Raw genomic sequence first — 26,022 nt, 5'->3', positions numbered from 1 at the left:
TGTTTCATGTATAAAGGGTGGCATAGAAGAAAGTATAAAAACAGTTACAGGAAAAATAGACCAATGGGGAGAAACCTAGTTGGCATTGTTGGGAGAACAGAATGGGTGGGAGCAGCTAATAAAATAGGTTGGCTAAATTGAGACCATCAGGGTTTGTCTACATGGGGACATTCAGGAAAATTAATCCAAATTAACCAACTGTGTGTATGTAAAGTGGATTAAACTTCATTAAACCCCTGTGTGGACCCTCTTATTCGAAATTAAAGTGACTGTAATTCAGTGTAACTTATTTCACTTCCAAAGTGAATTAAACTAAACTGAATTAAGGGCACTTTAATGCTGATTTAGAGTGTCCACCCAGAGTCCTAATGTGGTTTAACTAATCCACTTTGAAAGTTAATTGAGGTTCAGTTTCCCGATTACACCTATGCAGATGAGCCCTCAGAGTTGTAAATGGATGGGAAAGTGAATACAAAAACCGGACCTTTATATAGCAGAAAAAGAACAGCCATTAGTAAGATTTAAAGAGTGGGGTGGCATGCATCAAACAGAGGTCCAGTATCTCCAGCAAGTGCTTTAAATAAATACTTAGAAAGCTAGAGTACTTGAAATATAACATGTATGCCTGTATACTTTGTAAAATCAACAAGACTGCAATTTGAGGTGGTACTCTATAGTTACTTACATTTGTTCAAAGCATCTGCTAAATTTAGAAAGTTTATATGCTAAAAACACCTCTGCATTCTAGTTGGTTGCGAGAATTTAGCTGCCCTACAACAAAAGTTCACCTCCTGTTTGTGCATGTAATTCACCTTTGTGTTGGCCCTCTGCACAGTGGTGGATTTCACCCAAATGAATAGGTCCTGGCTCATAATGCATCATTGCTTTAAATTCTTTTTTCCTGTCTTTCTCTCTAGGAAAGTTCACATAACAAAGACCACCTTAGAGTGCCTAAACGGTGACTATGAGGTAGAACCAGGGTATGGCCATGAAAGGAACAGTTTCTTGAAGAAGCATAATATTGAAACATTTTTTATTGTGCCATCCCATCGGAGGAAGGTAGGCTTCACTAATTCTAGCTTGTTCCATGGTGTAATTTCATAGTTTAACAAGTATATTGTGAAACCACCCTTAAAACAGAGGCAATATCTATATATATTAACTATTGAGAGAGACAAGTTAGGTGAGGAAATACCTTTTATCAGACCAACTTCCGTTGGTGGAAGGGACAAGCTTGTGAGAGTCACAGAGCAATTCTTCAGCTCTGTGAAGCCCAAAAGCTTGTCCCTTCCACCAACGGAAGTTGGTCCAATAAAGAGTATTACCTCACCTATCTTGTCTCTCTCATATCCTGGGACCAACACAGCTACAACAACTCTGCAAGTAATGTCTTAATAACAGTTCATCAAACCGTCCATGAAAATAGGATCTTTTATTTTGGAGGGAGGGGGACATCATACATGATTAGTTCTGAAAATTGATCATTCTCTGAAAAATAATCTACATTTAAGTATGAACTGTCAGAAAAGCAGATGGTTCATTCAAACCCTGCAACTGTACTGTCAAATAGTATGTGATAAAATATCACCCCAGTGACTGAAGTTCATTCTTCTCTCCCTCTTTTCTTTTATATAAGCATTTCTGAACATCAAACCTTCCATCTTTGTACTTTGTTTGTTTTTGTTTTTTGTTCTCCCCTCTCCCATGTCCACATTTGGACATGTTTACATTCCCAATCATGCTCCCCTAACCCTTTCTACAATAATGTGTGATACTAGTGGCCCATTTACTAGGCCTGAAGGAGTCCCCAGGGGATAGAAGCAGCAAAAATAGTGATTACAGTCATGTCTTGCCTGCAGCAGAAAAGTAAGTGAAATGAACTCACCCGTAATTGACCTAACATACCATGGGAGTTTGAAAAAGTTGCCATGTGAGCTCTACAGCACAGGCCTAGTTATCTAGGTCAGGGGAAGAAGCTAGAGTTAGCCAGCCCGGTTTTGAGTCCATATACCATTGCATCAGTGTTTGCTAATCATTCAAGCGCCTTAGAGCAAATCTTAAGAGTAGCACAGCAAATACTCAATACTCTGCCCAGTGTGTTCATTCTCCTCCTCCTGATGAGCTGAGCTGCTCCTGAGGCCTCAGATTCGTTGCCCCTGTTCATTCATCCACTTCAGCCACAGTCCCCACATGCCCTCAGTATCCCCCCTCCAATCCACAGCCTTCCCAAAGCTCTGCTCCCCCTATCCCTGTTCCCCTCCTCTGCCCCCTGCCAGATCTATTGAGATGTGGTGGGGGGTGAAGAATAGGCTTGTGTGCAAAGAAGAGGCACTTGTGCTTTCCTGACCCTTCTCTAATACTGTAGAGAATCAGAGGCCCTAGCTGTCAAATGGGCCACATTCTCTATAGTCAAGTAACGGGTCTCTCCAGGGAACAGTTTTCACCTCAGGTATAATATGGGATGTTCCTCTCTGGTGTCTCCTTGATCCCTACCTCCGATGCGTCCGTCTGCAGGATGAAGAGTTTCTGAAAGTTGGGATGGACCAAGATCGGCTCCCGGTCAGCCGTTCCTTTAATGCCTGAAAGGCTGCCTCAGACTCCCAAGACCACTGAACTCTGGGATTGTGATTTCTTCATTAAATCAGTCAGGGGGACCGCCAGATTCACAAAATCTGGTACAAAACACTGGCAATATCTGGCTAGGCCAAGGAATTGCTGAACCTGTCTGTCGTCGGCATGGGCCAGTTCTGCAGCGCTTGTACCTTCCCAACTAAGGGTTGCAGCTCTCTGCCCCCAACAGTATAACCTAGGTATGTTACTTAGTTCTGCCCAAGGTGGCATTTCGTTGGATTCATGAGTCCAGCCTCCCTGAGCGCATGTATGAATTTAGAGAGGTGTTGAAGGTGGTCTTCCCAGCTGGTGCTATATATGACGATGTCATTGATATAAGCGGTGATGTACTGCCCATGTGGTTGTAATACCCAATTCACGAGTCGGTGGAAGGTGGCCACTGCCCCATGTAGCCCAAATGGCATGGTTATAAATTGATATGGGCCAAAGGGGGTTGGGAAGACCATTTTTGAGCGTGAGTTTGGGGTCAGAAGGATTTGCCAATACCCTTTGGTGAGATCCAAAGTAACCTCTCGAGGAGTTCGTTGACCCGCAGTATCAGGTAGACATTGAATCAGGATATTCTGTTCACCTTTCTAAAGTCAACACAAAACCAGATGGACCCGTCTGGTTTCAGGACTCGGACTATTGGGCTTTGCCACTCGCTATGAAATCTATATCCATCAAATCTATATCCAGCATGACCTCCAGTTCTTTCTGGACGGCCCCCCACATCTTCTTGGGCAGAGGTCGGTGGAGGTTGCATACCTTTTGTCCTGGTATGGTGGCAATATGAGCCGACAAGACCGCTGGGTAGGACCACAGGAGTCTTTGCAGTTGCTCTCTCTGGGTCTGGACGAGTCCTGTTCCTATCAACATTGGCCCATCTTCAAAGGATTCATCAACCAGGGGTCCTAATTCTGGTTCAGGGGTGTAGGGTGTGATTAGTAAAGCCTCCCTGCTCCTCCAGGACTTCAGCAAATTGACATGATATGTGCATGTCTTGTGGTGCCAGCCTGGCAGCTGGACCTTATAATCGACCGGCCCAGTCTACCACGTGACTTCAAAGGGGCCTTGCCACTTAGCCAATAGTTTGGATTCAGTTGAGGGCAGCAGGATTAGGACCTGGTCTCCTGGTTCAAAGCTCAGCAGTCTGGCTCCCTTGTTACACTGTTGTGCCTGAATCTGCTGCACCTGCCTCAGATTTTCTCTGGCAAAGCTCCCTACCATCTGAAACCTCTCCCGCAGCTATATCACATGATTGACAACCCCCCCTCGCCTGTATCTCTTGACCTTCCCGTCCCTCTTTCAGAAGGTTGAGGATATCACAGGGTGGTCTTCCATATAAGAGTTCGAAGGGGGAGAACCCCGTTGATGCTTGGGGTACCTCCCATATGGCAAACAACAAGGCTGGGAGTAGTGTATCCGAATGTTGCCAATCCTCTTCCACAAATTTGCGTAGCATGCTCTTTAAGGTCTTGTTAAAACATTCTACCAATCTGTCTGTCTGGGAATGGAATAGAGAAGTTATGAGGGCTCATATATCTAAGAGATGGAAGAGGTCGGCCATCAATCGGAAAGTCACGTTCGTCCCCTGATCTGTTAAGATTTTGTGGGGTATCCTTACCCGTGCAAAGACCTTGATGAGCTCAGCGGCTATCTTAGGGGGCGTGGCAGTCCATGTAATGGGACTGCTTCTCGGTAGTGTGTCACGTAATCCACTATCATGAGGATATACCAGTGGCCAGAGGAACTGTTGTCTAGTGAGCCTACCAAGTCAAGTCCTATTCACTCAAAGGGGACCCTAACCACAGGGTGGGGATGAAGGGCCCTTTCAGCACTCCTTTTGGGTCCATGCATTGGCACTCTGAACATGACACAATAATTCTTCACCTCCTGGTGGATATCCAGCCAGAAGAACCACCGTGCCACCCGTTGGAGGGTCTTTTCTCTTCCAAGGTGCCCTGCCCAGAGCACCAAATGGGCGAGGTGTAAAAGACCCTGGCGCAACCTCCGTTGGACCAGCAGCTGGCGAAGCAATTCTCTAGTATGTGGCTCTTCCACCAGGCAATAGAGGTGGTCATGCCATATTTCGAAGCATGGGCCTTTGGGGTTTTTGGGGAGCACCCCTCCCCTCTTGAACTCTAGCGGTAGCCTGCTCCCAGGCATGACTAAGCATAGGGTCCTCATTGTTCCCAGATAAAGTCACCATCTTGTTCAAGCTCTGTTCGTGCATCATTGATGGAGGAGTCTGTTGGTGTAGGCGGGAGCACCGAGATCATGGCAGACTTGGAGGGCCCTTCCCCTGGGTTGGCATCCCGATCCCTCACAAGTAGCCCCTTTTTTGTTGGCCCTTCATCTTCTACTGTTGGACGGCACTGAGGGGGCTCTTGCAGTAGTTCTAGGAACCAAGGCCAGCCCCGCCCCCAGAATCACTGGATAGGCCAGCCTGGGAATCAAGCCCGACTGAGAGGGCTGTGCTTTGATGGTATATCTCCAGCATCACCCGGGCAGCAGGATACAAATATAGGTCTCCATGGACACATTGGATGTGGATGGGGGACCCGTCCGGCTCAAGGTCTGGTACCAGGTCGCCTCGGATGAGAGTTTGGCTACAGCCAGAGTCGATCAGTGCTGTTGCAGGAACCCCTTCTATGAGCACTGGGACCTGGAGCTTCTCTGGGCCCCTCTTCCGAGCCCGGGGTCTGGCTACCCAGAGCTGCCTGTAATTGCAGTCCACATAGGGGCCATCATGTCAGAAATGCCCCTCTTGACCACATTCATAACAACGGTCTCGGCCCCTCTGGGTGGCGAGTCCATTATAATTGGGTTGGCTCTGATGAGTGGGCTTTCATCCCACTGTGTAAGGCCTCGAATAGCAGTCGGCTTCAGACTCATGTCAGGGTTCCTGGTCGGGGCTCTCGACAGGAGTTGTAGCCCTCCCAGTGGGGCCGGGAGGGGTTTCCCCTTGGCTGGACTGTCTTTCCCCCTGGGTTCCTCCATCTTATGGGGTTGGGATTCCATAATTTCGGCCACTAAGTAATCCTCCAATCAGTCCAACCGCTTCCGTAAGCGTTGCAGGGCAGTCTCTATGCACCATCTCCTTCTCCGTTCTGGAGGATTTGGGTGAGCTGTTCCAAAATTACCACTTCTGCCAGTTGAGCACCAAACCGCTTGTCAGGCTTTAGTCATTGCCAAGTGTAGTCCCGGAGACATTGAGCCACCGCTCGTGGCCTAGCCCCTGCAGGGTACCATTTCTGATTAAAGCACTGGCGGTGTGTCTCGGGGCTGATATCGGTCTGGTCTAGTGTGGACACCTTCACTTTTTCATAGTCACGGCGTCCTGGTGGTCAAGGTTGCGATAGGCCACCTGGGCTGGCCCCGTTAAGTAATGGGCTAGAAAGGTGTCCCAGTGTCCCTAATAACGCCGCTACTTGTTGGACTAGCCTTTGCTGTTGGACTTGCTGCTGGATGGCCAACTCCTGCACCATCTCCTGTTAGTGGCTAGTAACCTGTTGCAACAGCTTTGCATATTGCTGCTGCTGTGCTACCTGTTTTTGCTGGCTTTCTAGGAGCCATTTCAACACCTTGTCCAATTCCATGCTGGTGTCTACTAATTTCAGTTAACTAGAACGCTAGGGAGGTCAAGGGAAGAAACTGTACCTCCCTTGGATCTACTCTTTTAGGCCTCTCCTCAGGCCTGAGGTGTTGCCCACATTCTCTACCACCTGTGACATGGTTGGGGGGACCCCATCTAGTGCAAAGTGAGTGCGCCTCATCTCCCTTAGGGTGTAGGGGCAGGGTGTGCATAACCTGCCTCTATGTCTCCATAGTCAGAGTCAATATACTCGCCTTTGTTAGCAGGGCAATGAGGCCTAGTGGCCAAAGTCAGTGGATTTGCCCCAGTCCGCAGGGCACCAAAGCCTGGGGACCAACATCACTGCACCTGCATCTACCCGTTAGCAGGTCAGTGCAGCACAGTGGCCAAAGTCAATAGGTTTTCCCCTTTAATAGGGCAGTAGGGGCTAGTCAATTGATTAGTCTCTGTTCACAGGGCAGTAAGGCCTAGAGGCCAAGGGCCTCAATCAGAGAAGGGGGAAGCCATGCCCAGAAAGGGGGATGGTGGCAGCCCAGGTAGGGGTCCCGGGCCGTCTCTCTCCACTGGACTCCAGCCCAGGGCCCTGGTAGTGGCAGGAGCGCTTGCCACTGAGTCAGTGGGGGTGGTCCAACTGAAACATGCTGATTCAATATTCCGGTTCACTAATTGGGCCACTATCTAATTCCCCGGGCTGCTTCCTACCGTGGTTCCTGCTGCTGCGGTCTTGGCATCTCGGCTGTCTCTGGGTTCCCTGGTCTGTGCTGTCCCCAGCGACTCTGGACTCTGTGGGGCCTCCGTGGGTAGCCTGACATCTGCCTGCGTTGTGGCATCTCCAGCTCCCATGAGCTCGGGCTTCGGCTGATCCTTAGCTGGAGCCAGCGTCATGCGCCCTTCCTCTCCGGCAGTCAGCCCCAACTGAGCTGAGCTGCTCCCTTTTATACTGGTGCATTTGGAGCATGCCCAGTAGAGTTGAGGGGATGTGGCTTCCTCAGCCCACAATTTAGGCCTAACCCTTCCCTGTTCAGTGCGGAACCCTTCCCCGTTCAGTGCGGGGCGAGTGCGCCCCGTCACACCACGTCAGACAACTTAGGACACAGACCTCTGTACACCTGACCCTCCTAGTCTATCCTACCAAGTTTTTCTTAGGCACTGGACATTTATATGTATAACCAAGAGTTTTATAAGAGGAAATATGAAACAAACAAACAAGAGATGTGGAAGAGATATAAGTCCCCACAATTCAGGGCATTAGCCACCCTCTTAGTAAAGGGGGTTTGGAGGAAGCTTTCCTTCAGGGCTGGTTATCTCAGATGGTGGTTGTAGGGGTTATGCACATTCTCTGAAGTATATTGGACACTGTTGAAGAGAGATTACTGAATTAGATGAGGTACTGGTCTGATCCAATATTGCAATTCCTATGTTCCTGTGTTTCCTGAGAGGCCTTTTCTGTAAAGGTTGTTGGTCCAATATAAACTTGCTGTGAAGTTTGTGCCCCTTTACACCAAGGGGCTGGATCTTGCTCCCATAGCTAGAGGGGAGTTCTACTTTTGGCTTCCATAAAAACAGGATTAGGCCCTAAATTAAACAATGTAGAGACACAGGAAGGGGCGGGAGGAGGAATTATTTAGGCTAGAAATGCTGCTTCTTGCTTATAGATTTTTTTTTCCCTCCATTATTGTAATATAACCTCTAGAGCATTATATCTCCAATTTATTATATTGATGATGATGGTGGTGGTTTGGAAGCAGGAAGTCTTAACTAAAAGAAGTGATCTTTTAGGAGGGACTTAAAGGAGAAGAGCAAGCCAACTTGATGCACAGAGACAAATGGAAAAAGGAGGGAGGAGTTGGCAAAGCAAAATTTATGAGTTGAAACCATTTTAAATATTATGGTAACCAGGTCAACATGCATTTTAATTGCAAGGATGAAGGGCTAATAATAAGTGAGCACACGGTTCTTTATATTTGCAAGGGGTGTGTTGAATAGCGAGAAGCTAATGATTAGCTTGTCATCAGCTGCAAAAAGCAAATGGCACCTTCCCCATTATTGTGTCACTGATTGATTTATGGAAGTGCCAGATGTTGCTGTACAACTTAGCTAATAACATTAGCTCTCTGGTATGCATCAATGGAGTGTCTGAAACTGGCAGAAAAACACTTCATGAATTTTACTGGTATCGACTGACTTCTACACTGGGCTCACAGATCAATCAATGTGTCACTTTGCAGTTCATTGCAGCATATCAAACCTTTCCATGGTCATTGTATACTTGCATACTGATCACTGGACCATAAAACATTAACTAAAAATGTTTTATATTATCTTTACATTCAACACAAAGCACATAGTATCTCCACCCCTCTTGAATCAACTACTAAATCTCTAGAGACAGATAAATGGAAGACTGTCCCTGAAGCTTGGACAAAATCTGATACATTTAGCTGAGTTCAGATGTCCACTGGTTTAATATTGTATTCCTTCCTCCTGAGCCTCAATAGCTGAAACATGGTCACATTTTTTATTCTTTATGCATCATCTCTGACATTAATATGAACTGACTTTAGCAGGTACGATGCCAAGAGGAATGAAAATCAATGTTATCAGCAACAGATGGCCAAGAATCTGTTCAATTTGAAAGGTAAATAGGAGCAGTTTGGAATATTTTGTTTTAATTAAGAGGAAGATATATTCCCCACTTCCTTCAAAATCTGGTCTGTCGGAATGATCTATCGTCACGATGATTTTGTAAGCCAAGAACGAGAACAACCACACACGAAAGCCCTTTCATGTACCAGTTGCACTTTAAATGAGAACAGATTATAAAGTATTCACAACTTTTTAATCTTTTATTTGAGGCCCATTAACATCCAACTCTAGAGGTCTGGTGTGATTATTGACTTAAAATGCACATTAGCAAGTGGAGAGGGACTTATTGGAAGCAGCCGCTGAGTCATTTTTTATTTTGTTTTGCTTAGTTACAATTATTATTTCTATGGAAGCGTGAGATTACATTATAGGGTTTGGTTAATTATAGTTGTTTTTAATCAGCAAGCATTATAGCCAATACGTTCAAACTTGGTGACCTAACATTAGGCTCCTAAACCCACCTAAATAATTCATCTGATTTTCAATGGTGCTGAACACGGACCTTTCCCACTGAAGTCAAATTAAAATTTTGGCTTAATTATTGAGCTTTCAACTTGAAACACTGGGGACACCCCCAGTTATAAAGATGTTTTTGGCCTTCTGAGGTACTGCTGATGTTACTGTACTTCAGCTCCCTGTAGAAAATTCCAGGCCAGTTCCTAGCAGCAGTGGAGCTCCCTGCAAGAGCTCAGTATGTCTGCACAGCCCCAGCTAAATCTCTGGATCTGATAATTACCCTCATAACTTTCCTGGCTTATACTCTTCCAACTCTAATGTTGTTCTGCATTCAAAATTAAATTTTAGTGTGTGACTAACTTCTTTGTTTCACCGGACTGCATTCTCTGATTCACTGGTCCTCATAATCACCACAGCCAGTTAGTCAAGGCATCATTGCTTCATTTGTACAGCTGAAACATGGATTCCAGCTGGCTCCCAGCTGTATAGTTGGCACATTTGCATCTATGAGGTTTGGTCTTTGGCCTTGGTAATATCAAGACAGTTAGTCTTAGGTATACTTCCTTTGTAACCATTGCATTAGTTCTTTTCATGCCTCTTAAAAAGCCTCATCTCACATGCTAAGAAAACAACAAACATTTAATGATGTAATGTGTCCAGATAGTTTACCAGATGGCTAAACAGTGGCCAACTCTGGACTTACCTGGGGGGGAGAAATGTACAAAAAGTTATCCCAGGAAGTCTCAACTTCTGTGGTCACCTGGATAGTACATGCCATCAGTGTCACTCTTTGACTAGTTAAGCTCTCCTGCTTGATTCGGTACCATTTGGGAAAGACAGATAACCCCGAAAAACAGAAGAGGCCAAATGATTCTGTGGAACACCAGTAAAAAAAAACTGGAGGGAGTTATACCCATGGAAGTGATACTAAAATTATAATGGTCATACTTAAATACAAATGTACATTTATAAATGGTTTATAAAGGGTTAATAAATACATCGTGGCTGTTTTAATTAATAATTATTAAATTGTAATGAATTGTTAGAGTCCAACAGGTGAATGGCTTCCTTACAGCTGTCTGCAACACCTTCTACTAATGTGCTTATGGATTATTAACAAACAATTTGAATTGCCTTTGATTATTTGCTATTCTTTATTTGTGGTGTGTGACTGGTCACCTAAATCAGGTGGTAGTTATTTCTGCTCTCTGATAGGATAACATTAATGTTCATCCATAATGCATGCTACTCATTTCTGTAACATGCTTACAACATCTACTAATCATTTAAAATATTCTATTAATATGAAGTGTGATTGAAATTAGTACAGGGAAACAGTAAAAACTGTATATTCACAAGACAGTTAAGTGCACTGTCTAAAAGGGAATTACAATGAAGACCCTGATTTTGCGAAGGTATCTGTGCAGAAGAGCCCTTGTTCTTGTGGAAAGTCCGTTCATTTCTGTAGGACTGTGCACAGATATAAGGGCCTACTCATGCAAATGAGTATCCCAGGTCCTTCAGTACTCAGGCCTGGTATTGTGACAGTTCTACATCCTCATAACTGAGGGTGAGGTGTGTCAGGTGATTCTTCCTGCTGCCTTTCCAGTCAGTGACCAATTCCTGTTTTTTCTCCCTTTTGTTTTAGTTTTGGGGCAGCAAGTCAATGTATATGGATCTTATCATCACAGGGATCATGGGTTTTGGCTTGCTTATGAGTGAATATTGCTTAGCTTATACTTGTACATTTTGCTAGGGCTGTTTAATCTACATCTGCATTTAATAAGTCTCAGCCCCCTTTATGTTAGGCTGGCTAACTGCCTCTCTTCAAATTCTGAAGATCCATTATCTTCCTGGTTGATCTGCAGTCCATTCTCTGATTAGGTTCTCTCATCACTCAGCTGGCTTATACGCAACTTACCCTACTGTAAAAAGATCTCCTTCCTTTTACTTTCTGTGACTAGTCAGATTCCTTCATATGGCTACTCTCTGTCTCGTCTTCCCCTTATTTTTCCCATTTTCTCTGAAAGGTCTAGCATTTTCCCCTCCTTCCTCACCATATGAATATGGAACTCTCAAGAAATCTCAGCAAAACCTCCCTACAACTCCCTCTAAAAGCCTATTCATATCTAATTAGTTGTGGTCACTCAGTGGGACTGTAACCAATCAGAAATTCCCAGGTGAACGGGCGTAGGATCTTTCCTTGTCCCTCATTAATCTCTCTGGTGTTCAGCAGGTGGGATTCCTGACAGGAGGAAGTGAGAGCTAGATGGACCCTGCTACCAATGACGTATCTACAAATAGAGAGGAAATTAATAATTGTTTGTTTTAGGAGAGACCTGTTCAAAACACTTAAGTGCAGGATTCCTCTCCATATGAGACACCTTGGGATCATCTTTTGGAATATGTAGCACTAAATGCTTAAAATTTACCAGCTGGCTTGAGTGTTGGAGAGATCCAGAGCAATTATCTACAGTACACCTCTGAGGAAAACTTACTATAAACCACAATTACATTTGATAGCTCAGAAGGTGATCAATTAATTTCTTTGACTCATGATGTAATAGGCAGAAATTCAGTAACCTGGGATTCATTTTAAGTTGTGTGACAGCAGCTGCAGAAGAAGTGTTGATGGCTGTCACATCACTGTCATACACTGTTGTTTCATCTAACGTAAACAGATGTGATTTTAAACTTCCTGCAGTCGCAATCCTGTCACTAAGTGAGTGGCTGTAAAGTAAACAGATGGTATAGAATTCTGATGCTTCCGAAGGATATCAGAACGCCATTTTTGACACAGTGCAATATCCTCAGCTGGCGTAAATCAGTGTAGCTTCAGTGACTTCACTGGAGCTTTGCTAGTTTACATCAGCTGAGGATCTGTCCCTGTATGTTGTACTGAGCCCTATGCCTTCTCACCACTAAACAATGCATGTTGTTTATTGTATCTTATCTGCAACTGATTTGATGGTTTTGTTCAGCTTGGAATGAGCAGGAGCGGATTTACCATGAAACAAGCCATGCGGTGGCACAGGGCCCCCAAAATGCAGGACAGATATCTGACAACCTGCCCCTGAGTCCCAGCCAGTGATGCAGCAGGTCTCAGGCAGGCAAGCTGCCTGCATGCTGTGGCCGGTGGCCCCACGCTGCTGCCAGGGAATGGCCAGCTACTGGTACATCTCTGCGCGTCCCTGGCAGGGGGTGGGAGGTGGCTCCATTCGCTGCCCACACCCTCAGCAGTGCATGGAGACCCGCTGCCCCCCTCCACTCAACAGGCACACAGAGACGTGCCAGCAGCAGGGCTAAGGCAGCTCCCTGCCCACTCTGCCTCCCTTCCTCCATGCCACTTTGCTCCTGAAAGGGGCCAGTATATCCCTGCGGCCCTTTGGGATGGTGGGGTGTCTGTGCACTGTCCCCGCCCTGAGTGCCGACTCTGCAGTTCCCATTGGCCAGGAACTACGGCCAATGGGAGCTGCGGGGGGTGACACCTGCGGGCAGGGGTGCACAGAGACCCCTGGCTTCCCCCGCTTAGGAGCCGTTGCTGGAAGGGGGGGTGTGCCGATTGCTTTGGGAGCCATGCCACCCGAGTTAAGCGCCTCCCCCCCGCCTTCCTCCTGCACCCCAACCCTCTGCTCCAGCCCAGAGCCTGCATCCAGCACCCAAACTTCCTTCCAGAGCCCACACCCCTTCCTGCACCCCAACCCCCTCCCCAATCAAGGAACCTCACTTTATTTTCATTTACTTCCCATTACTTATAATATAGGAGGGGGATGAAGAAAAAAAGAATGAAAAATGTGGGGGGGAGATGAGAGAATGTTCTTTTTCTTGGCTGGGTCCTGAGTGGGTGCCCTGGAAAATGAAGCTGTGCACAGGGACCCACTAACTCTAAAGCCGCCACGGGGAATGAGCATAGAGCAAATGTTGCCTATTATAGCATAGAGCAAATAGCACAGAGCAGACTTCAGATTCTATCAGCATTCAGTATATTTCCCACTCTTATGTGAAGAACACAAACATTTTTGATATTTTACTGAAATGTTCTGTTTAGGCCATTGTGAGATTTATCTTCGCATAAAACTCCCATTGACTTCAATGGGAGTGACACACACAAAGATTACAGGATTGGGCTCTAAGAAATTAGGGAGGCTGAAGAGGAAATAAACGTGATATTATGCGGCTTATTTTGTGATGTGCAAACAATATGAAATAAGTTTAGCATTTGTTTTTTTCAATCAACGTTCAGAAAGAAAATGAAATACTCATTGTGGGGAAGCTGGAAGTCTGGGAAGTACTCATGCAAATGTATGTTTGCACAAAAGTTCATGCCAGAATTGATTATGGTAACCATCTTAAAAATCTCCTGTTCAGAACACTTTGTCATCCTATCAGAGAGCAGAAATACAAACACCTGCTGACTTGGATGACCAGGCACACACTACTAGTGAAGAATAGTAAATATTTGAAGATATAATCAAATAGTTTGGACTAGCTGATATATGTTTGCATAAAGCATTCACCAAACAATTTTGAATAAATAGCATATTTGTAAAAAACAAAGCCTGTCTGTAGATAACTCACAAAAAGTAAAAACGGGCTATGTCCATTCACTTATTCACTACAAACAGTTTACCAACTCACGCAAAAGCATGTTCTGTATTAGCACTTTTCCACAAAGCCCAAAATAAACATTTTACGATAGGCCACATAAACATGAAATGTGGAATATGATACATTAATGACAACACACACTCTAAGTTCAGTAATACACAAAAAACTACAGACCCCATTTATCTCGGTGGGATGGTGTCCCTAGCCTCTGTTTGCCAACAGTTGGGAATGGGCAACAAGGGATGGATCACTTGACGATTACCTGTTCTGGTGATTCCCTCTGAAACACCTGGCAGTGGCCACTGTCGAAAGACAGGATATTGGGCTAGATGGACCTTTGATCTGACCCAGTATGGCCGTTCTTATGACTTCAGCCTGTCCTGTCCTCCTCTGCATTTGATGCGGGATGCTTCCTCCTCCTCCAGGCTGCCTGGATCATCAGAGGGCATTAAGTGCACAGTGGAGAGTCTCCCTGCTCTCAGTTCCAGTGTCCAGCGCTATAGCCTCTAAAAGAAGAAAATTGCACAGAAAATCCTGCTTATCTGTGCCAGTTTGGGCTGGAGCATGCTCATGCATGCAGATACTCTTTAGCAGCCAGCCTCTAGCAAATCTCTACTAGCCATGTGCAAATGGCAATTTTCAGAGGCTTATAACTGCCAAATGTGGGTGGATTTTTACGGGGACAGGAGGAAAAAGCATCTCTCTGACCCCAGCCAAATTTAAAGTCTCTACTGCAAAGCATGGGGTGCTAGAGATTATCAATTAAACAGTTGTAAAAAAATGTAACATTGTCAAAACAATCTATTTTCTCCAACCCTGTTCTCAAAAATGACTGAACCAGTGTTGTTGAACTTGTCCAAACTTTCCAAAAATATTCGACCTAAGGCAGACACCCCCTATGGAAAATTTCAGTTCACACAGTTAAAACTTGGGAAAATTATAAGTAACTGAAAACAGAGTCTTACAGTGGAAAACGTTAGGCAACCTTGATTATTCACTGCCCCAAAATGTCATTAATGCAGAGTTAAGGACCATGTATTTCCTGAATGTTGAGTGCACCTGTACTTAAATCTCTAAAACCCAGGAAATACAGAGTTACAGTACACACAAGCTATGGCACGCAACCTTAACTCTGCCCCCAGAACCAGTGGGGATATACTGTCAGTATGCTTCAGCTAGGACTGCGCTATAATAAGCAGACATAAGGACTGACAAAGTAAATGTGCCATTTTATGTGCTGTGTTTTTCCCCCCACAGAACTGTATTCTCTTATTGATCTGTATGTACTCCAACTGCCCTTCACTGTGTCAGGGACAGCTGTATTGACTGGTGCAAAGATTATTGCAGCAGGTTGCCACAGCTCGCACCAAAGCTCACACCATGATAGGAGGAGAGGTGCATCTGCACCCAAAGGGATCACAGCTGATTCCATACTAGAGCCATACTAGATTCCTCACCACCGACTGTTCCTGTTGTTCAGGACACTGTCACACAACCATCACCCCATTATCCCAAGAGAGTGTGAAACCTAGTGATGTGCCTGATCTTATATGGCAGTGAGTTGCTATTTCAGGGCAGTATAATTCCTTGCCATTTGAGAATCTCTGGTAGTCTACCCAGAGCTTTTAGTTAGGCTATATAGTGTTTTATGTTAGCCATGTAAAGGATGGTGTGTGTGTGTTGTGGCAAAGTACCTTCTTCTCCTCAGCAGGCTCAGTCCTTTTTAGCCTTGGAGACCCAGGCTTGGGCAAAGCAAATCCTTGTAGGTAGCACAGGGTCTGGCTATTCCTTCCCTCAGTCAGTCCTTTGTGCTTGTTTATCTTCCCTCCTGGGGACAGAGGGCAGCCTTCCTTGTTGAAAGGGTTCAGAGCCTTGCTGCTCCTAACTTACTGGCAGCTTCCCTACTTCTCTCTCATACACACACACACACACACACACACACACACTCACTCACTCACTCACTCACTCACTCACTCACTCACTCACTCACTCACTCACTCACTCACTCACTCTCTCTCCCCCCACCTTCCACGCTGGGGAGGGTTTAAAAAGGTCCCAAGCAGTTGGAGCCAGCTGAACCTAATTAATTCCCTAGTAACCCCTTGCCCAGCTGAACCTCATTTCCCTATGGTTCTCTCTCTTCAGTGGCTTGGGAGAGGCCTTTTTAACCCCCTGGGACTGATTACTACCCCCCCTTTGTAGCTGTTTGTCCTGGGTTTGCCACTATATATATATATATATATATATATATTATTTTTTTTTTACACACACTCACACAAATGTATATATATTTGGGGAAAAAAATTTAAATAGGGTGGACGAAAGTGATGTCCTGTCCCTTTAAATATTTGAGCACTCCCCTATCCCACTCAGTGCAAAGCCTCACTTTCATGTTGGTTTTAGTTTTGCTTCAAGAACAATGAACGGAGCACAGCAGAGAGCTGTGTTTCTATCTCCTCTGCTGGATCCAAATATAATAGTCAGGAATCTGCTTTCATTTTCTGTCTCTGGTTTTCATCTGAAACAGTTTCCTTAGACACTTGTGCATATAAAAAGATACTGAAAGTAGACACTAAACCATTGTGCTAATTCCCACTGCAGTGTGAAAACCAGTACAAACGATGGATTACAGGTACCTGAGTGTGGGATATCAGTTTGAAAAAGACTGAGAATTCATGTAGGGGGGGTAGCGAACTCAAGTTTTATCATGGTATCCCCCACCCTCAGATCTCCACCCTTCCATTCATGGCTCCATCTTCTAGTAAAAACAATGAATAGGACATACCAGGGGTCTCATATCCCTGTACCCCCAAAATATCACTTCAGCTAGCCTACCAATACTTTTTTGGTAGCCTCCCTGTAAAGCTGCCTCCAAAAATAGAATTTAACACTCAATATCAAAGAGTGATAGCATTGTCAAAGAACAGGCAGAATATACAATTACTGCGTGGTTTTTACAATTCAGCTTTTATCAGTGAATCATTGTTAGCAGCTTGCATTCTTCAGATTTAGCAAGTGCATTTGGTTTTCTGTATGTGGTCCCTGGATGCTTTTCATTCTATATTGCAAAGGCTTTCAAGTGACTTTTATTCATCCAGTGTAGGTTGTTTGATGTGTATGATTCTTATTGGAATAGGTTTTTTGACAGCAGGCTGTTGTTGTTTTTGTCAGACCAACCAAAGAAACTTTACCATGGTGGGGATTAGATTTTCACTCCTCTTAACCAAAAAAACCCCAAAACCCCCTGAATTTAATGAGCTGAAAAATTGTTAGTCAGCAATGTGTAAACAAATAAAAAAGGAATGGGGCAGGGAGTGGGGGGGAGAGAATAAATTGAGAGAAGGAAAAGGATTAAAATTAGCATTCCAATCATTTTATTTTCTTTTTTTATGTCCATCTATATACTAACAGAGACTTAAATTTCTATCTTTATTTGCTGGCAATATCCTTCCTTGCAGGAAGGTGAATTCCATTGAATAACAGTGTGTCCCTATAGAAAAGACACTCTCTTCCAGCAGCACAGGTGACATTTTTAAGGCTTGTGTTCTGTACAAGCAGAGACCACAAAACCAAAACATTAGGCCAAAATGTTCAAACTTAGGTTCCTGAAGTTAGACACCTAAATCCATAGTTAGGCACCTAATTATGTGGTCTGATTTTTTTTTTCCCCAAGAGATGCTGAGCACCCACAGCTCCCATTGTCTGCTTGTCTGTGGGAGAAATGGGTGTCCTGCACTTCTGAAAAATCAGATCACTTTTATTTAAGCACTGAAATGTGAATTTAAATGCCTAACTTTAGCCACCTAAATTTGAACATTCTGATCATTGTTTATGCAGATATGACATAGCGAAGGGACATAATTACTGTTCAAAGCTTCCACTGAAGGGTATCGGTATTAATTCAAAAACTGTGCACAGAAATATGCTAACGATGAAGAGCACTATTCGTAGGTCTACCAAACACACAACTAGCATTGGAAGTAGCTTACCACTGACCAAAGAAGGAGATAAGGGTGTTGTGCTATCTGGAGTGTCTCACTACTGAGTGCTTACCTCAGGGCAGATTGTCAGAAAACAAGAGCACCAACTGGTAGTATATTCTATAATTAGATTTCACCAAGCCAGCACCACATGTGAACTCTGGGATCACTATCCCAGTCTTACCACAGAGTCACAAACAGTCCCCTTAGGCCCCAGCCTGTTATGCCACCCAGACAAACTGGACTTTGTGATAAAAGGTCCCTTCAACCAAAAATCACACATCAGGTTTCTCCTAGTCCCAAGAGACCAGTCACTTACCCCAAATCAATTGGTACTCTGGACCTTACACCAAAGACAATGCTGGCAGCCAATTCTGTAGTAAACTAACTACAAGTTTATTAGCTAAGAACAAAAAATGAGTTACTGAGAGTTTAAAGCAGGTAAAATAGATGTACAGGTGAATCACAGTTTGTAACTCCAAATGGTAGCAGTGATATAATAAACTGCCAGTTTCCCAAAAGTCTTTCAAGGTACCCAAATTGTCTCTAGGGATCTCTGCTTTGCGTCTGGTACACTTCCCTGTAAAAGGTTGGTTTTCTGTCTGAGAAACTGTCAGAGATAAAGGATCTTTCTTTGAATCCATATTTATGGTATCTTCACACACAGAAAGCAAGCTGACTGTGTCTCTACCCATGTAGGTTTTTCCTTTGATGATGGTGAGTGAGGAATGCACTTTAGTCTTTTGACCTCCAGTCATCATCACAATGGCCATTTGCTTTGGAATTAGCACCCTTTCTGATATATTCGGTAATTAGCATTTCACAAGATTTCTTTGGGTTATTGAGTTACATGGGCATATACAATGTAAATGTTTTATTACATTATAACGGAAACAGATAAATGAAAACAATACGAGTAACATTCCAGTAGCTTTCATGAAGTTTAAAACGTTACTCTCTTGGATCTACACTAATACACGAGTGAATCGGCCTATGGCCCTGATCTGACCTGGTCTGCCAGGGTCACATACCACTCCTGCTGTCACTGTGAATGGCGCTAGGAACAGAAATGCACATATGTCAGTCTGATGGCCCCCAATCTGGAATTATTCCAGTTTTTCCATCACTGTCAGTGAGAGTGGGGTTTGTCCTTTACTTTATGTTCTGTTGCTCCCATTTTATTTTGCTCCCAAAGATGTGGCACTTGGAGACAAGAGAGGTGAGGGGCTTAGAGAATGGTTGTATCTATTTTATTGGTCTCCCAGCAATCTTTTAACACTTACAACTATTAGAAATATTTGCTGTATTTGTGTTGGATAGGTAGGTAAACTGATTTGAACTATATAGAATTCTTTCTTAGACAAGTTGTATTTTTTCACCACTAAGTAAAATGGACTTTAGTATATTAGTAAAGAAATGATTACAAATAAATATAATATGGCATACAATAAAAATTGCTAATTACCATAGCTGTGAAAAGACAAACCTGCTCACTTATCTCAGGATAAAAAAAGTCCACAGGAAAGCTCAGTAACTTGCAAGTAATAACAGGAAAGATGCTAATACCAAGAAGCTCAGACCTGACTAACTGAAGGCATAAGCACGAGAGACACATACAATACAGCATGGAAGCGTTCTGTGAATGCACTTTGAATATCAACGGTACCTCCTCTTCTGTGATTTTTTTTTTCATGCCCCTAGCTGACCATAGCAAAATGAACTGCAGTCTGACACTGTTTCTGAGGAGCCTAGATAAGCACCAGTGGATCCTTTACCAGAGTATTACAAGAGATGCAAACAGAGGGATATTTTCTCAGAATTTTAATCAATGATTGTTGTATTCCACATGCTTCAATGCACTCTCAACGCTGTAAATAGGCTGGCTGCCTTTTGTAGGGGTCTGATAGAACATCCCCGTTCTTATCCTGATTTGCTGGCTATGTTACTACAAAGAACTCTTCCTAAAATTATGTTGCAAATGAACAGGCATCAGTTCAGCTGCACTTAAAAAGGAAGTGCCAAAATAAAATAAAGCAGGCCATGAGCAAGTTCAGTGGGATGCCTGTCAAGGATGGCCTATTTTTTTTTTTGGTAAGTGTGGCATAATAAGGTGTAACTACCCTCCTGGCAATGACCATGTGTCTCTGTTATAGCAGGAGCCCAACAATGCCTAATGACTGGTAAATAAACAGTTTGCTCCATCTGCTGCTTTGAAGATATATTAAAGAAGCTGTTATAAATTCTGGAATTCTGGATAAAAATTATCTGCACACATGAGGGTTCTTCTGAGGGAGAGCCAGGTTGGGGAAAGGGAGGAGATGCACTGCCTGAGCAAAGTTGTCAGGCGACATTATTCCGCTATAAGTCATAATGGTTCTGGGCAGTCACAGAAGCAGAGTGTTCACAGGAGATTTGATACACTGAAGGAAGTTTAGACTGTACTCTCCAAAGCACCCTCCTCCCAGCACTTCCAGGGGGAAAGAGAGAGACCATGGCCCTATTCTTGCCGCTCTCTCATACATGCCCTCTTAGCTCTGCTAGCAGAAACTTCCATTAGCACACCTAGCTATATTAAAGTTTCTCTTTTGTGGGTACTCCGAGGTGCAAAGGAGCTTCTTGTTCTTTACCTAGAAGATCAACTCAGAATCAGCCTAATATGGCCCCCAAAATCAAGATGTGTGGCAAAATCACTGATCTGCTCAATGTGACTTCCAGGTGAGAGATCTGACCTTGTCTGATAGACAGAGGAAAGGGGACTAGTTGTTTTGGAGTTGAGCTCCAGTGGTGATGCTAAGATCTATTTCACCTAGTGCCTTCCATGTGTTCCCTTTCTATTACTGCGACTTGGAAAATGGAGCAAAAATACTGGAGTTAATTGCGAAAAAAAAGCTGCTACATTTTTGTTAGGTTTAGAGAAAGGCATGCAGCAAAATACTTGTATTTCTAGAAGAGCTATGGATGTGTTAAAAAAACATGATAGGATTAATCAGTAACATCACAACTAGTTACCCAAAGGCTATGTTCTAGCTTGGGGCCTTGAAGAGCATTGGTCTGAAGGTAGATCCCATTTGCCATATTCTGACCTAAGGGCTATCTATGCCTAAAAATATCTTATTTGGTATGAACAACTAAGGAATGTGTTCAAGATATTTAGTGAAGTGAATGTCACTATACAATGTCCTTTGGGCAGAATATTGCTTTCCAGCAGTGAGTCACTTGCCGGAAATTCCTCAACTGAGAGATTATATGGGAAGCCACTTAAGAGAGATTTTTTTTCACTATTTCTAACCTAAACGTAATCAACTTCTTAAATAGCAGAATAACATGCACAGTAAACTATTGTCCTTTAAATTGAAGTACTATCCGATGTGCAGTATAATGCAGATAGTATTAATCTACTTTAATCATCCTTCAAGTGCACAATACACTAATTGTGCCCATTCAGGAATATTTTTCCTGTTTAATTTAATAACAGGTTGTGTCACACATTAATTAAAATGTTATACAGATATTTAAACAGACTAATCGATTTCTGTGTTTGGTTGTCGCAGTGTAACATGTAGTCTTCTGAACAGTACCCACACAACTCAATAGGAAAAGCTCTGTATTGCACCATAAAATGCAATGCATTTCTCAGTACCTAAATATACATATTTTAATCTGGATATACAGCCAAATTCCACACTGACTTACTCTGTGTATAATATAGGGTGTGTAAAAAGCAACAGAGAGTCCTGTGGGACTAACAGACGTATTGGAGTATAAGCTTTCGTGGGTGAATACCCACTTCATCAGATGAATGTAGTGGAAATTTCCAGAGGCAGGTATAAATATGCAGGCAAGAATCAGTCTGGAGATAACGAGGTTAGTTCAATCAGGGAGGATGAGGCCCTCTTCTAGCAGGTGAGGTGTGAACACCAAGGGAGGAGAAACTGCTTTAGTAGTTGGCTAGCCATTCACAGGCTTTGTTTAATCCTGAGCTGAGGTGTCAAATTTGCAAACGAACTGAAGCTCAGCAGTTTTTCTTTGAATATTGGTCCTGAAGTTGAATATAGGGTGTATAACTGAAGAAAATTTGTCCCAGTTTCTCTAAATTCAGATAACCAAGTATGTACATGTTCACCCTAGTATCTGAGCAAACAGTTCTGATTTACTTCCTCCTTTCTACCCTGCTCATTAAGATTTGATGTAATGAAGCAGTCGACACCGTTGCATCGTGTTCATTAGATATCAAACCCTAAATGCCAACCATTAAAGTAAGCACTCCCCAAAAAAATGATATAAACAAATAATGGAAGCTTGGACCAAACATTTTCTCTTATGGATAGAACTTTTAGCGACCAAGATGACATTTCCATTTAGTGTATTTTATTTGGCTGACACATGGCCATAGTACATTGGATCTGTGCTATCAAGATAGAGAAGTGCAGCCCTCCATGTATGCTGGGACTCTCACTCATCTGCAGTTCGCTCCTCTGAATCACTTTGTTGGATTCCCTTTAATTTGTCCAAAAAATTTTCTCTAACATTTCCCATGGTTGGTGTAGGTAGAGGGGAGCTATAGAAGAAATGATTTTGGTGAAGTAAGGGATTGTTTCCCTGGATCCTGATAGGCATGGGCAACTCCCAGTTGTGAACATGTGGTAGACACATAATGCTACAGTAAACAACCATCATACTTCTCGACTCTTAATGGCAATTATAAACCAAATCCTTTTTACTCATTTCAGTGGCCATATTCCTTGGCTCCTAAGGACAAAGATCTGAGTTTTGTTTGGGGCTGAGAATGTTTCAGGTGTCTGGGCACTATGCACCAAACTCTGGGTCTCTTCACTTTTGCTCCTAAAATAGGTGCATAATAATTTGATCAGAGTGACAGTACTTCTTTGTGTTACAGTGCTGGCAGGTAGTGTGGCCTTTCAAAATTCTCACAGATGCTCCTTCACAGATGACACATGCCAGAAGCATAAATAATCCAAGCAGAGGAGGTTGCATGGCTCCTGAAAATAGATCAGGGAGTTCTGGCCCTGGTTCTAATCTAAGACCAGCACATAAGCATATCTTACTTTCCATCAAAGTCAATGGGTGTTAAACACAGGCTTAAAAGTTAAGCAAGTGCTTTTTTCTGAATCTGGGTCCTCTGTGCTGAAAGAAGTGGACCCATAAACGTTCACCCTAGAATTCCGCTCCATGGCTCAATGTCCCCCGTTTTGAAGAAGCAATATGTGGGGTATAATAGTTGGGTCCCCCAGTTCCCTGCTTGATCATGGTTCCATGGATGCGTGCGAGTATCCTGGAACCAGAACTCTAGTTGCTAAAATGGGAGAGTGAAGATAAGAGTGAAGGTAAGTAGAACATGACAGGAATGTTCTAAAAAGAAAAGGAATGAACAGAAAAGCTCACTCATGCTTATACTTCTTACATGCTGCTTTTATTTTCATGGGGAAAATGGTTATTAAGTCAAATGAATATAAAGTAGAAGAAGAAATACAAATAATGCCTCTCTTCTACGTCAGTCGCGAATGGGTTTTAATACCCGTAGTTTCTATAGAAACTCAATTTTGAAATATTAGTTCTGTTGTGCTTAAAGATAATATGTTAAATATATTCTATATACTAGATATAAAAAGGAGAAGTATTCTACCCCTAAGAAAATATGGTGTGTAATAAAATACATTGTTTGATCACAATATTTTCATGCTTATTCTGATCATTGGATGGGATATCTGTATGTAGGTATGTCTATATGTATGTAAACCTGTGTGTATCTTTTTCATATTTTTAATTGCCTGACAGATATTTCCAGGACTGATTCTCTCAGACATAAAGCCTGCCAAAAGAATGAAGTTCAAAACAGTCTGCTACCTGCTGGTCCAGCTCATGCATTGTCGTAAGATGTTCAAAGCTGAGATACCTTTCTCCAATGTCATGACATGTGAGGATGATGATAAGGTAATTAATAAGGTTTCTCTGAGGTCCTTGAATGTGTGCTTTTAAAATGTCCGTTGCTCCATGTTGTCTCACAAACTAAACTAAAACAGGTTATTACTACATAAGTGCTGTCAATATAATAAACCCTTGTCTAGAAAAAATTCCCCATCGTTGCTAATATGGTTTTTGCTCAGTAGGTAATAGCAGCTTTAATCCTGAGGCAGCCACAGGTGCCTTATCTGTACATTTCAAGCACCAGGTAAATTAGAGCATAGTAAACTGACTTGGCTTTTGAAAAGGCAAATGGCACCAGGCATCCTGTCTGTGCTAGGGATCCCAGTGTTCCCACTAGTCCTGGAGCTGAACTGCTAGCAATGATGAGAAACTTTTGCAGAATTTCCCCAGTATAGACAAAGCTTAAGTGTAGCAGATTTCAGGTGCAGAGTCCCCCATACAAGTGCGTGCACACACATCTTACAAGTGGCTACCATCTGGGACTTGTCCTTCAGAAAAGAGTCCCTGAGGCCATTGCAGAAATTTCAAAAAGCTGTTTTGCAAATCCCTGGAGTCCTCCACAGTTTTCAGCTGATAGCACTGTACATTCAGTAGCATGCAGAAAGTAAGTATATTTGTATGCCTATATATTTCTATATGAAAATGTGAGTGGTAACCATGAATCATAAAGCTGATTTGGTGTTGAAACCAAAAGATTGGAAAAGTTGTCAGATCATTTATTTTGCCAGTAGGTGGCAATGTTACATAGTTTACTGCTTGTATGTCAACTGCTGTAGAACAGGAAGTTCATTCATTGGGATTTGAACTGTGTCTTGGACTGTCTCTGATATAAACAAGATACATTTTGAAAAACGTCAAATCTGTCTTTATGACAGTATTAGAACTTTCCTGTTCGTGAAAATTTTGTTTCTCCCAGTACTGACAGAAACACAAAAATTAAAAAAGCAGCTCTTTTTGGTTTAAATCTCTTATTGCGGCCTTTATTTACCATTTATAGAAATAGCGTAACTCACATAGTAACTCACACATGACATCATTGCTCTGAATTACGTCTTTTAAACGCTCTTTGAGTATTTTGAAAAATCTGTTTATTCTATAAAAGTTATGTAACAATTTAGTCTTTTTTTGTGTGTGCATGTATACATAGTATGCATACAAAACCTATAGTTTGTTAGGGAACTGGCTTAAATTCCCCACAGTCAGAACATTCAAAGTCACTGCTATAATGTTATATTTAACTTACCTAGTTGTGTGTCAAGTGTTTGCAACTCATATGGGACTCTTATCTCAGGGAACATGATGTAAAAGGTTAATCTATACAAACCAACCTACTCTCCAGGCTTCCTTCAGAGATCATTATTCCTTAAATTATGAAAGCCATATACAGCTCAAAACTCTTTGAAGCTGGCCCAGTATTATCTGCATCTGTGCTACAATAAAGTTAAAAAAACTCTCTGACAAAATACTTTACCTTGCAAAAACTTGAGACATCATGAAAGTCTGTAACATGAAAAAAGAGGTAAAATATATGTTAGAAAATAAATGAAAAAGTAGGTATATGTGCACAGTAGCTGATTTTATGGGCTAATAGTTCACTCCATTTTAATTCTCTTCAACAGAAAACTCAAACAAAATCTAGGTCACTTAATTGAAAAAACAGCCTGCAAAATTTAGTTTAGAAAGCAAAACTATTAGGCACCAAAATATAAGCATCTGAAATGACACATCTATTTGTATGTGTTAACCGGAATTTTAACTACATGTTAACATAGTGGCCCTTCAGATTACATGCTTATTCAATAAATTAAGCTCAAAAGGCAAAACTCAAGTAGGTATTTTAGCTGTGTCATAAGCATTTAGCACCAATACTATAGTGTAAATATGAGAACAAGAAAACAGTGAGAGAACTGAAAAGATATTTTATTTATGCTTTGGACTCTCTTCCAGTACTTATCAGGGACCACTCCTGAACCAATCCACTGGTCTGTAGTATTTCCTGACTGATCACTAGCTTCATATATCTACTTTACAGGGAAGTCTGCTTATGTGTGTTAGGCTTGGTCCACACTGGGGCGGGGGATCGATCTAGGAAACGCAGCTTCAGCTACGAGAATAGCATAGCCGAAGTCGACGTTTCCTAGATCGAACTAAGTTTACTTACTGCGGGTCCACGTGGCG

The 26,022-nt window shown here is 42.9% G+C and overlaps 1 protein-coding gene across 1 annotated transcript in view; it reads left to right on the top strand.

Moving 5' to 3' along the window:
• ADCY1 (adenylate cyclase 1) overlaps nucleotides 1-26,022 on the top strand; it is a 222,668-nt gene that overhangs the window by 150,398 nt on the left and 46,248 nt on the right. Inside the window, exons 7-8 of the mRNA XM_054020915.1 lie at nucleotides 918-1,059; nucleotides 23,695-23,850. Coding sequence (XP_053876890.1) covers nucleotides 918-1,059; nucleotides 23,695-23,850 — 298 coding nt within the window. The remainder of the gene's footprint in view (nucleotides 1-917; nucleotides 1,060-23,694; nucleotides 23,851-26,022) is intronic.

The sequence above is a fragment of the Malaclemys terrapin genome, chromosome 2 (assembly GCF_027887155.1).
Source record: "Malaclemys terrapin pileata isolate rMalTer1 chromosome 2, rMalTer1.hap1, whole genome shotgun sequence".
NCBI lineage: Eukaryota > Metazoa > Chordata > Testudines > Emydidae > Malaclemys > Malaclemys terrapin.
Note: the sequence above shows the minus strand (reverse complement) of the source record. Positions and strands in the feature narration are given on the sequence as shown.